Source organism: Uloborus diversus, chromosome 5 (genome assembly GCF_026930045.1).
Source record: "Uloborus diversus isolate 005 chromosome 5, Udiv.v.3.1, whole genome shotgun sequence".
Classification (NCBI taxonomy): Eukaryota; Metazoa; Arthropoda; class Arachnida; order Araneae; family Uloboridae; genus Uloborus; species Uloborus diversus.
The window spans coordinates 39,350,876-39,364,241 of NC_072735.1; the positions used below are offsets into that span (position 1 = coordinate 39,350,876).

General features: G+C 32.5%; 1 protein-coding gene across 2 annotated transcripts in view; it reads left to right on the forward strand.

The window, feature by feature from the left end:
* Window positions 1-12,613, forward strand: part of LOC129222412 (vesicle transport protein GOT1B-like) — a 49,281-nt gene extending 36,668 nt beyond the window's left edge. Inside the window, exon 5 of one of the 2 annotated variants that reach the window (XM_054856922.1) lies at window positions 12,474-12,613. In XM_054856922.1, coding sequence (XP_054712897.1) covers window positions 12,474-12,506 — 33 coding nt within the window. In that variant the 3' untranslated portion in view covers window positions 12,507-12,613. The remainder of the gene's footprint in view (window positions 1-12,473) is intronic. The other variant, XM_054856923.1, reaches the window with a different exon arrangement.
* The last annotated feature ends 753 nt before the right edge of the window (window positions 12,614-13,366 follow it).

Genomic DNA, 13,366 nt, shown 5'->3' on the forward strand with positions numbered 1-13,366 from the left:
ATTATTACTTATACTTAATTGAATACGTATTACCTTTAAAACTGGTATATTAGCCATTTTTTATTGAATTTTCGAATATCATGGCTTTTAGGTTCTATTTCGATGCGGTTTTGGATATCATCCATTTTACAAAATTTTTTTGGATTTCCTCCTTTTTGCTCTCTGACCACTCTCATCCCTGTACAGTCGACTCCCGCTACAACGCGATCCGACTTACGCAAAATGGCTATAACGCGATTTTTTTCCCGGTGAAAAATTTTATTCCTAACGCAAATTCTTCACCCGCAACATGAAAAATTTCCTAAGGGAATCGCGTTTTTTTCGTGAATGGACCTTCATCCCTTTCGCATCGCTGAGGACGGAAGTTCCCACATTGTACTAGTCTTAACATCGCTTATACAAATAACTACTCCTCATTTTCCATTTATTTTTTTCATTCTATATGGGAAAGTTGATGAAATATAATGACACCTAAGCAGGGGCGGCATTTCAGCATTTCGTTTGGAGGGGTCGAGGTTTTTGAACATGAATTTTCTCAGTACGGTATATTGGTTAACTGGAAAGGATAATAAAATGGTTTTAATGTTAAGAACAATAAAACAATATTGAAGTTGAGACACAAATGTTATCTACTATAAAATGACTGACCTGACTGAAATAGTCGAAAAACAATGGAAGCAATTCACAAAACAATTCTCCTTCCCTCAAATTTCACTTACTATACGTAAGTGTAATATATTTTTTTTTCGCTTTCTATAACCGATCTACATAGCATTGAACAGACCAATGATAACTATATCTCATCAAATCCTGTCTCAATTTCTTGAGAAACTGAATTGATCATTTTATTTAAAATAGTGATTTAATATTTTTACTAAAACTTCATGTGGTTTTGTCCCCCCTTCAACATTGGCATACAGTAAAAACTGTTATGGAAAGTTCTGTCACAAAGTTTTACACTTTGTTCAAGGGCTCAAGCATGCATTAGTGTGAAAATTACTAAGAGTTTCAAACGTCGATCCAAGAATTAAGGTTAGCGGATTGAAATTTTTGTGATAAAATGTAGCATTGTTCAAAAAACGCACCGCAGTATAAATAAAGTAAACAATAATTCAAACAAAGTCACACATATTAAAATGACATCAGATTTCCTATCATTGAAAAGGTCGTTTTCCAGTAATTCTTCTATGGAGCTTTTATAGATTTAACTTTTGAATACCATCGTGTGTCACTTAGAGATTGTCAAGTAAAGAGCCTCAAGATATATTTGTTGATATGAAAGTATTTTTCGATGTAGGATGTTTTTCATAAAGAGCATATCTTTACAAAGAGTTTATAAGAAAGCATATAATGCATCGAGTTGCTAAAATATGTTTCTAGTACAAGGAATCAATGAACACTTATTAGCTAAACATTAAGTTATAATATGATCATAAAAATTTATGTAAAAGGACATGGAGTTTACGCGTAAAAATTGCGCAGTCTAAACACTGTACGGGCATCTCATAGAAGATGCACCAGCATGACATAGAATACACAATTTTGAAATATTTAACCCATATGAAGAGATTATTTCTTTAGTTAAGGCAAACAATTATTCTCCATCTGTTTTTTCTGTTCTTAAAATGCAAGCAAATAATTTTCTAAGTTATCTAAACTGAATTTAGCCATTTTTTTAATTATTCTTAGTGAAAAATTTGGGGGTGCAATGGCCCCCTCTCGCTCCCCCTTTTGCCGCCCCTGCACCTAAGAGCGCTGTTTCATTTAAAGTTTGTGAAGATAGAAAGAAAAAGAGAAAGTTTCAACAACTGCAGAGCATTTGTTTTTCTTACTACATAATGTACGTACCGTAGTGGTTTATTTTACGTCTTCCTTTCCCATTCATCACTGATTTTGTGCATCGTAGCACTTTTTTATGTTAAATAAAACTCAATTTTTTTTATTTAAGACTTATTATTTAACAAATTAATAATTAAATTAATTATTAAGATTTTTTATTTAACAGTAATGTATAGTTAAGAAATGGTTTTTAACAGTTTGAGGTGGTGTTTACAAATGTCTTTAATCATATGGGTATGTTTATAAAAATTTTTACACATACCCAATTCCACAACGCGAAATTTCAACTTACGCGAAGGGTCTTGGAACGCATCCCTTGCGTAAGTCGGGACTCAACTGTACATCTGTTTACGAAACATCATTTAGCATTTAGTTTTTGTTTTCATTGTTTAGATATTAGTAAATCAATTGTTTTACTTAAGCCATACTTGTTCAATGAAATGATTACCAAGTGTTTGTGACATCTCAAAATATTTTGGGGAAAATATAAAGTCTAATTCATGGCCAAGTGTCTCTTCGGGGAAAGTTATTGTGTGCATAATTCATCAAAATATTAAGAAAAACGTAAGTTAAGATTTGCATGAATTGCCAGTCTTATGCTCTCAAAACAAGCCTTAGCAATTTTTTTTTCTTTTTTATTCTTTGATTCTTTTGCTGCTGCTAAGAATCCTATGGTTTTTAGTCCCCCCACTTTTCAGTTCCGATCGGCGCCTCTGCTCAGAGCCGAACTAATGTAAGTCACAATTTCACTACTTTTCAGGAGGGCATAAAAACATTTTTTTACTGTATTCAAAGGTTGAGACTCACAAAAATCTTTCATATTTATTGATGAGTGCTATAAGAGTGTGTAGGCACGAGTGTGTTGGTATGTATGTGTGTGTGCATATGTGTATGTATACATACACACATATGCACACACACATACCAATACAAACACACATACATACACACCTATGCACACACACATATGCACACACACATACCAATACAAACACACATACATACACACCTATGCACACACACGCCTACACACACATACATACACACCTATGCACACACACGCCTACACACACATGCACACATACATACACACATATGCACACACACGTCTACACACACATGCATACACACATATGCACACATGCACACACACATACCAACACAAACACACATGCCTACACACACATACATACACACACATATATGCACACACACATACCAACACAAACATACACACCTACACATACATACACACATACATACATACACACATACATACCAACACACTCGTGCCTACACACACTCTTATAGCACTCATCAATAAATATGAAAGATTTTTTTTTTGCAAAAGTACGCTAATATGGCGTAATGCAGCTTAGGAATTTATTCATTCGGTCTGACCAACGGTGAGATGAAAGGGCTAACATCGGGTTCACAGGCAGAAATGGATGCACGCATCTGTTTGTTTTCAGAGATGCGACTTTTTCAAAATGAAATTAGTGAATTAAATGACTGGTAGCGAAAAAACTTTCGTCTGGTACATGTAAAGGAATTATTTTTATGTAGTGCTTAAAATGAGATCATTAAAGCTCTGAAACACTTTTAGTTAAGTGGTTTAAGTTATTTTTTATACAAAATACCAAACTGCTCCTCAAAATTTCAAATTGCTCCCCAAAATCCCCTCAGATGCTCCTCAAGTTGTTCCTCCAATGTTGGCAACCCTGGAAATTTTGGATCACAAAAACCCGCTTTTGTTCCCTTCTTAAACCTGACTATTCAATGACCTTAACTGAAGGAGAGCACATCACTCATTGTTGCCAGATGGTCAAACCCAGATTTCCCCAATTCCCTTCCAATTTTTCCCCAAAAATAGATGTTTTCTATCAAAATTCCCCAAATTCAAAAATTATTTTTCCACTAATATTTTCATAAAATGAGTCGACTTCCTCTAATATTTTTGTCTCTTGAAAAAAAATTTTTTCCCCATATTTCCAAATTTTCTTATAAAATTTCCCAACTTTTTTTTTCCTCCCATTTTTGCTTTTTTTTTTTTTCTCTTCTTTATCTTTATCTTTTTTTATTTTTACTAATAATGAAGCTGAAAGTCTCTCTGTCTGGATCTCTCTGTCTCTCTGTCAGGATCTCTGTGACGAGCATATCACCTAGCCCGTTCGACCGATTTTCATAAAATTTGGCAAAGAATTAGTCTGTAGCACGGGGGAGTGCACCTCGAAGCGATTTTTCGAAAATTCGATTTTGTTCTTTTTCTATTCCAATTTTAAGAACATTTTCCCCAGCAAAATTATCAAAAGATGGACGACTAAATTACCAAATGCGGAACCGTGACATGGGCAAACCAATGGGCGAGAAATTCATTATGCATTATTTGTAAATATATAGGGGAACCAAAATACCTTTTAATTTTCTACTACGAGCAGAGCCGTGCGGGGCAAAACAACAATACAAGCGCTTGACCGAGACATAAGAAATAACCAAATTTTTTTTTTATTATACTCCCATTTTCTTACTCTGCTTCTGTATGTACATTTAAACTATGATTTTTTTATATATTTATCCAAGAACATTCTCTGTTACACTTATTTTTGCCTGTTTCACGTATCAACTAGTGACTCACGCAGAACTATTAATGCGAATTCCATAGCATAATAGTCCACATAATGCGAATTTCATAAAGTTGAGCAAAGCTAAACCAATGCTGTTTGATACAAACAATGTAACTACCAGATGTCATGACGTGAATTTAAATACGAAAAAAAAAAAATTTCCCCAGATTTTCCCCAAGGAACAAATTTTTCCCCAAAGAATTCCCCTCAAAACCCATTTCCCCAAAATTTCCCCAGAGAGCACCAGATTTCCCCAAAATGGGGAAATTTCCCCCAATCTGTCAACATTGGCATCACTGCAGAATGTGTCTAAGGTGAACTGTATTTACAGAAACTGTGAACCATATACTGTGTGTACTGTGAACCATATTTACAGAAACTGACGACTCTGACCGCAGGCCAGGCTCCTGGGGTAGGCAGCGAATTTCGAAGTTGAAACATTATTACAGTCAGACCTCGATATAAAGTCACTCGCTTATAAGGTCACCCCGCATATAAGGTCAGTTTTCTAAAGTCCCGGCTCACTGAATAGGAATTCTATGTTATGTCTTATCGAAAATATAGCAGGGTTGGCAAAAACCCGGGTTTTTTTAAAAAAGCCCATGGACCCAGGGTTTTTTAAATAAAACCCAACTAAAGCTGGGTTTTTTAAAAGAAATGTGGTTTTTTTTTGTCTTTTTTTAGGGAAAATGTGAGGTGCTTGTAGCATATTGTAGTGTAAGTTTATGGACAAAGCACAAAAATTGTCTTGGGGTAAAAACAGCTGGAAAATTCAGCGTTTTCTGAAGAAAAGTAAAAAAGACGACGAAACCCAAGATTGGTAAAGTTTCAGATTTTTTAGTTTCCATGATTACCGACAGTTAAGGCAAAGTTACTTCTCGAGTGATAAAATCTATTGTTGATTTGTTCGTTTTTAATTTTTTTTTTTTTTTGCATTTTACTTTATTGTACTTCATTTTGTCATGCAAAACTACTGTAGAACCCTCAAGTAGTTTAAATCTCTTTTTTACTGAATTGCAGCCTGAACTGCTTTTACTGAATTTTATGTTGCCTGTTTTTCTATTTCTGTGTACGGAGAGATGAGAAATATTAAATTTTTTCGTCGTAAGATAATAAAAATACTGTACATCCTATTCTGTCTGACCGTTTGTAAAACCTGTTAATTTCTAAAAAATATACCTTGTTTATTCGAGATTTGTGACGTGTTGGTTTGCAGAAAATAATTCACATGAAAGCCTTTTAGTAGAGTAGTTTCCTCTCTACAATCTACAAATATTGAGGAAATCAGACATGACAGGACTTAGTCAAGAAAATTTGAGTTATTTATTGACCAGTTAAAGAAAAAAGTTATATATATTTATTAAAAATCTTTGAAGTATTTTTTTAATGCCATTAAGAGTTAAGAAATACTGTTAAAGTTCAAAATTCATTTTTTATGTTCATTGTCTGTGGTAAGAACTAATAAAAAAGAAGTTTAAATTGTGAAAGTGTTTAAAAATTAATTAGTTTTTTTAATAACTTCTCAGAAAAATTTTAAAAAATCCAAAAGTGGGCTAAATAATGGCTTTTTTCAAAAAAAAAAAACATTGGGTCCAATCCAGCCAATCCAGAAATATAGTCAGGTCAAAATATTATTAGTTGCTTATAAGGTCACTTCTGTCTCATTTCTTTAAATGATTTTCAGTGCTTAATTGATTCATTTCCAAGAATTTTCCGCGATATACGATCCTTAAAAAGTGAAAAGTCGTATTTTTATTGACGTAGTATGCAGTGCACCGAATGCTGTAGAAAGTGACTACTACGACAGTGACACTAAAATATAAAGCAATAATGCGGGCACTCAGAGTGTACGTATCGCACTTTTTTACCAGTCATGAGAAGTCGAGGAAAATTTTCAGAAAACAATTAGAAACCATTGGGCTTAAATTAAAGAAAAAACAATTTTTCCAGTGCTAATGATAGTTTTAAGTGAGGTAAGTTGCACATCAGTTCTCTGCAACTTTACTCTAAATAAAAGTTCTAAAAAAAATACTTCAAAATTTCTTATTGATTCCAAAAGTTTTAATTGGTTCAAATCTACTAAACTATTATAACCTAATTTCTGATATTTTTTAACGTACTCAATATAAAAAAGAATTAATGAATGTACATGTTTATTTATCAATAAATATACATGAATCGGTTATAAGTTCACCCCCCTTATAAGGTCAATTTCGTGAAGTCCTGAGAGGTGACCTTGAGGTCTGACTGTATTATTTTTACTTATCTGTTTCAGCGCTATAGGAATCTGAGCGTTAATGCTAAAAAAGAATATTTTAAAGTGTGTACCAGTGCTTCGATATGCAAGACATAGTTTGGAATTTGACTAGAAATTCAATTTCATTTTAGAGGCGGCAAATTGCGTGATTTAAGTCTTTTGAAAATATTAATGTCTGTTTCAGTCAAGGGCAGATCCAGAATTGTTTCAAGGAGGGGGCGGTTGAATTTGTTCTTTACCTCTTACACATGTTTAGGAGCGGAAGGGGGGGGGGACTGCATTAACGTTTCTATCTCAAATATAAAGACTTAGCCTAGGAGGTCCACAAATCCACCCGCTTACCTTTTCCATCGAAAGAGGTATTCTAAAACTAAGTTTTTTGAAACTTCAGTTTCGAAAAATTACACGAGGAAAGTTACTGAACCCATTATGTCACCTAATCAGAGATATCTAAAATCGAGTCTTTGAGACTTAAATTTTGGGAAATGCCCGAGGGAAGGTCTCCAAACGCGTCCTTCTTACATAGCCGAAAATCGCATAAAATTGCCATTTTCAAACTTTAAATTCAGAAAAGGTTTCGGGCGGAAGATTTGACCCCCTTTCCTTTCCTTATCGTCATAAAAACTGACCTACACTTGCGTTTTAGAGCTTCAATTCGGAAAAATTTCCGGTGCACGCTCTCTCAAGGGAAGGGCGATCGCCCCTCCCTTGTATCCGCCCTTGGTTTCAGTGCCATAAGATGCGCTACTTCAATGCTAAAAAAGATAATTTAAAGTGTGTACCAGTGCTTGGATGTGCAAAACCCAGTTTGGAATTAAACCAGAAACTCACTTTAATTTCAAGCATTTTACTATTATTTTTATTTTACAGAGGAGCACCGTTTATACGTTTTTTAAGGGACTGTATGAAAAAAGTGTACAAATGAAAAAGCGTATAATAGGTATAGGTTAATGTGTATTAGACTCTACATGGACTAATTTAAACAACGTATAATTGATAAAAACGTATAAAAGAGAAACTTATATACGGTGCTTCACTGTATTTATTCAATATACAGTAGAATACCTTTATAACGCCGACCCATATAACACAATTCTCTATAAACCGCACAACTTTTCAGAAGTAAACAATAGGTTTTGTAGTTTAAAAAATCTTTCTGTTTTCCTTTGCAAACACAAAAATGGTTAGGCAAATTACATTTTTAAACAGTTGTTCATCTTTCCATCTTAATTCAAAGCTTTTTAAAATGAAAATCAGTATTCACAGTAAAAGAAAATACCAGATGGCTCTTGAAAATGCAGCTGTTATGCAAGCTATGAAGTCAGCAGAAGTGCAGGATAATTCACTTTCTTTTGATTGTGAAACATATTTATTTGTGAGTGACTAATTGTAATATTGGTGCTTTACTACTCATTGCAGATAAAACTCATTCTGAAGTGCTAATATATAGATATATTCTGAATATTAGTTTCAAAATTTCTGAAATGATCTATATAACGCAAAAGCCCAAGGTGTGCGTTATAACGGTCTTCTACTGTATTACTATTACAGTAGAAGACCGTTATAACGCCGACCTATATAACCCAATTCTCTATAAACCGCATGACTTGTCAGAAGTAAACAATAAGGTTTGAAGTTAAAAAGTCTGTTTTGCTTTGCAAACATAAAAATTACTAGGCAAATTAAATTTTGAAAGTTTTTCATCTTTGCATCTTATTTCAAAGCTTTTAAAATGAAAATTAGTTCTCATAGTAAACAAAAAATGCCAAATGGCTCTTAAAAATGCAGCTGTTATGCAAACCATGAAGCTAGCAGAAGTGAAGGATTTTGTTTGTGAAGCATATTTATTTGTGAACAACTAATTGTAATATGGGTGCTTTACTACTCATTGCAGATAAAACTCATTCTGAAGTGCTAATATGTAGATATATTCTGAATATTAGTTTCAAAATTTGTGAAATGACCTATATAACACCGAAACCTGTATAACGCAAAAGCTCTGGTCCCAAGGTGTGCATTATAACAGTCTTCTACTGTATTACTATTATTATCAATATTATTCAATGGGGGGGGGGCTCTTGTCAATATCTCCTAGGGCGGCAAAACTACTAGAGCTGGCCCTGTCTGACTGCTGTATACTAAAACTAACAAACACTGTTCTTTAACTAAATGAGCGTTGAGGGGTTACAGTACCTTTCAAACAATTTTTTTTTTTAATTTAAATAAATTTTATATTTCTTTGAAACCATAACATGCATACTTATTTTGTAATCAATAATTTATTTTCAAAATTAAAAAATATTGCCTACAATTTTTAAAATTCCAAATATTGAGAAATATTTTAATTTTTTGAAATTCCTAAGGCTTTTTCATTTTTGCACTAATTTTAAAAAAGTTTTTTGCTAAACGATCACTATAATCATCTCTAAAGATCTGTGCATTCATTTGCTTATGAGTTTATTAGAAAATTTTTTGTGATTAATTATGTAAAAAATCAAAGTTTAAAAAAAAAATTTGGTTTTTAAAGGTTTAACAATCTCTAAACATTTTAATAATTTACAAAATGCTTATCCAATGCACAGTTTTGTCAAATGTGTTATCCCAATTGCAAAAAGTATTACTTTAAAGTCGTATCTTTAATAGAAAAAAAATCCTTAGGGTTTCTAATGACATGAAAACACAAAAAATCATCGAGAAAAAGCAGTTTGAAGTTTTTCTTTTGCATAAGAACACATAGCGAGCATGGCCTAAAAGCACTCATAACTTTTTAAATATTTGAACTAAAGCATTGAAACGTTTTCTCTGTGTTTAGAATAGTTTTTAGTTTTGAAATAAGCTATAAAAAATTTTTTGATCCCTTCATCATTTTTGAGGTACTGTAACCCCTTAATTTAGTTTTTTAGGGATCAGTCACGTGCTTATGGCAACCTGTGATATCACACTGAAATCGTGCTTACAAATATGGACAGGGTTCGCCGATATATATCCGATATTTATTTTGAAAATATCACGATATTTTCGATATTTATGTTTTCAACTATGGTATTTTCAATGTTAAAAGTACAATAATCATAGTAATATTGTTTATTTATTGTAATTTATATTCTATATTTTTATGATATACTAGCTGCATTGCCCGACTTTGCCCGGTCTCCCTTGAAAATAAAAATTGTGTCAAGTGACCCTATATTCAACAATCAGGCGTAAAAAAATAAATAAAAAAAGTCATGATTACCCTTCCAAACACTGACGGCAGATATTAAAATACTTTTAAGAAATTAAAACCAGAAAGATGAATTTAAAATGTGCAACCATGGAAACACAAAATAAAATAAGTTTAAGGAATTAAAATGCGAAAGAAAATGGTTCACAATTTGAATGGAATCGAGATTTCTTAAACTTGATTTAAAAAGGCTTGTAACTTTTTCCTTTCGAGATAAAAACTTATTTTTTCGACCATATATCTGGAGTAAAAAAGGTCGCTTTTTCCGATGGCGTCAAAAAGAAAGTTGTGAGACAATTCCCTTCACTTTTTATCTATTTATTTATTTAATGAAGGAAAGTAGTGCCTAAATTTCAATTAAGCCTAAAAAAATTCGAGCTAAAAACGCAAATAACTCCCGCCGGAATAAAGTTAGGAGCATTAAAACAAATTGCGTAGAAAGCGGAAAATTCTACCCTTTCTAACGATATGTAATATTAATATGTGCAAGTAATTTTTCACCCCCATATTCGGGAATTTACGTGAAAATTGGACCTAAATTGGAATAAAAAAAGAACTATTCATCGAATTTTATTCGAACTGGTCCGCAAACCTTTTCAGGACTTAAAGGAACAAACGGTGAAAATTTCAGCGTAATCGGCCGGGTAGTTCTCGAGTTTTGCGAGTTCAACACACACAGACGCTTTTTGGGGGACTTCATTTTATACTATGTAGAGATTAATACATTATTAATGTAACTGTAATATAATATTCCTTTTTTACTTGTATTTTATATTCATAAAATTACTAGTAATTAGCAATGCAATAATTTTGTGCCTTATTAAATATTAAATATTGCTCAGAAAAAATGAAAATGTCTTAAGAATATGCACTGACTAATGTATATTATTTATTTCTGAGTCAAAAACTGTTACAGTTAACAGAAGAAAAATGAGTAAAACAGCTAATGCTAAACTAACTCCATTAAAATGGATAGAAATGTAAAATGAAATATTAAATAAAAAAAAATGAAACCTCAATTTTAAGTATATATATTGTAGTAATACAAAAAAAAAGTGTTTTGGGATGCATTTACTGTTTTGAAGACTAGTTTGTGCCGATTGAAAATATCGGATATCAGGGTTCGAAAATATCCAATATTTTGATATATCTAGGATAATTTGATATATATCCGATATTTATTTTGAAAATATGATATTTTGATATTTTGGATATCTATTTTTTCAACTACGGTATTTTCAATCTAAAAATTATATTAATCATAGTAATATCGTTCATTTGTTTTGGGAAATAGCCAAAAAGTTATGTATTATGTTTTTATGATATATACATCATTAATGTAACAAAGTATTATAGTTTTCTTTTTTAATTTTACATTCATAAAAGTAACAGTAATGTAACAATTGTAATTCACATTAAAAGTACCTCATTTAATAGTAAACCTTGGTCAGAAAAAAAAAAAGAAAATTTCTTATGACTGCGCACCAACTAATACATATTTTTTATTTCTGTATCATATAACGGTGTAAAACTAGTTAACATAAAAATAATGAGTGAAACAGCGAATGCTAAATGAACTCCATTAAAATGGATAGAAAAGTAAAATGAAACATTAGATATAAATAATGAAAGAAACCTTAATTTTAAGTCTACATATTGTAATTGTAATGTAAGAAAATTTAACAGTGATTTTAGGATGCATTTACTATTTTGAAGGCTTTAGTTTGTGCCAATTGAAAATATCGGATATGTATCAAAATTTCCTATACCATACTTGCCAACCTTCGAAGGAAAAAAAATACAGGAGATTTTACTATAGGTACATAGGTGATTCACCATCGACATATCCTCGCTACAGAATTATTAAATTATGCTTTTAAATAACATGAATACTAAATTTAAAGTGAAATGGGGATTTTTTGCAGATGTAAGCAAATTGGTAGCAGCAAGAAAAATAAACTGCAAAGGAAAACCTAATTCGTACACTCTCCAATCTCTACCAGAAAAGTAGGTACAAAAATTTAATTACTAAAATCCCGAAAAAAAAAGGAAATCAATACATAAAAAAAAACAATATAAAATAGGTAGGTATAGGGTAGCACATGTTAAAGTAACTTCAAACTTTCAAAATAATTGAAATATTTTCAAGATGCAAAAGGATTGAAATCTGCTGCAATTTTCGGCAAAGCACGTGCTTCGTTGAACATGCAATGAGTAAAGCTTCCAAAAATTTAATATTAACTAAATGAGTTATTAATTGGACAAATTCTTATTCCCTGACATTGGTAGACTAGAACGGGGCGCCATCTATTGAGAAGAAAGTGAAACTTTTTGATGATTGACTGAAAAAAACCGCAAAAACGGGAGAAAATGGTAAAAAACGGGAAATCGGGGAGATGGAAGCAAAAAACGGGAGTCTCTCGTTAAAAACAGTAGAGTTGGCAAGTATGCTATACATATATCAAAATGTTGGATATTTTTGAACCCTGAATATGTTGCAATACTAACCTTTTCCCTCTTTTCTTCACAGATTGCCGGAGACCCCAACAGATCCATGGTGTAAATATTTAAATACAGAACTCGAAGACCTGCCAGAATGTGACAGTATTTGGCTCACCACATTTTTCATATTGTAAACATTTGATATTAAAGTGCTCATTTTTAACCATCATATGCAGTGATTTCTTTTCATACTTTTTGTTTCCTTAGTTCTGGAAGCACTTAGAAAAGCATGCCGCCTCCAATGCGGTAAGATTTAGTCACGACCTCCCGTGATTGTTTACGAGGAAAATATCGACTACGTGGTAATTATTGGAAGCCTTCATTGGCAATTGTTTTGCCAAGGTAGGTGGAAATACGAGGGTCGATCCAAAGGTAAGGAACCCATCAAATATATAGCACTGTCTTACTGTCTATTATCATTCAAATTTATATCGTTGGAAAGAAAAAAAATTCTTTTTTTTTAATACTTACTTGGCATCATTTTCTGTGCATTATTATCGACGGTACCTTAACTTTTCTATTGAGTGTCACAGAATTCTACTGCCAAACCATTGAGGAGGTGATTCACCCCTTTTTTTTGACTTAATCGGCATTCCGGAAACGTTAGCCATCAAAGTGTTCGTTAAACTAATGAAACAGGTGGAAATCACTAGACTCAAGCTCCGGACTGCAATCAAGAACGGAGTGGTTTGCCGACTGTCATGTCCCACTCCGGCGGTGGAGTTCTGTGACACTCGATACAGAAGTTAGGGCGCCGTCGACAATAATGCACAGAAAAAGATGGAGATTTTGTAAAAAGAGAAGTTTTTTCTTTCCAACAATGTATATTTCAATGAGAATAGACAGGGCTGTATATTTGTAAAATTTATTGGAAACTTACATTTGGATCGACCCTCGTAGATTTTACATTTCAGATAGTTA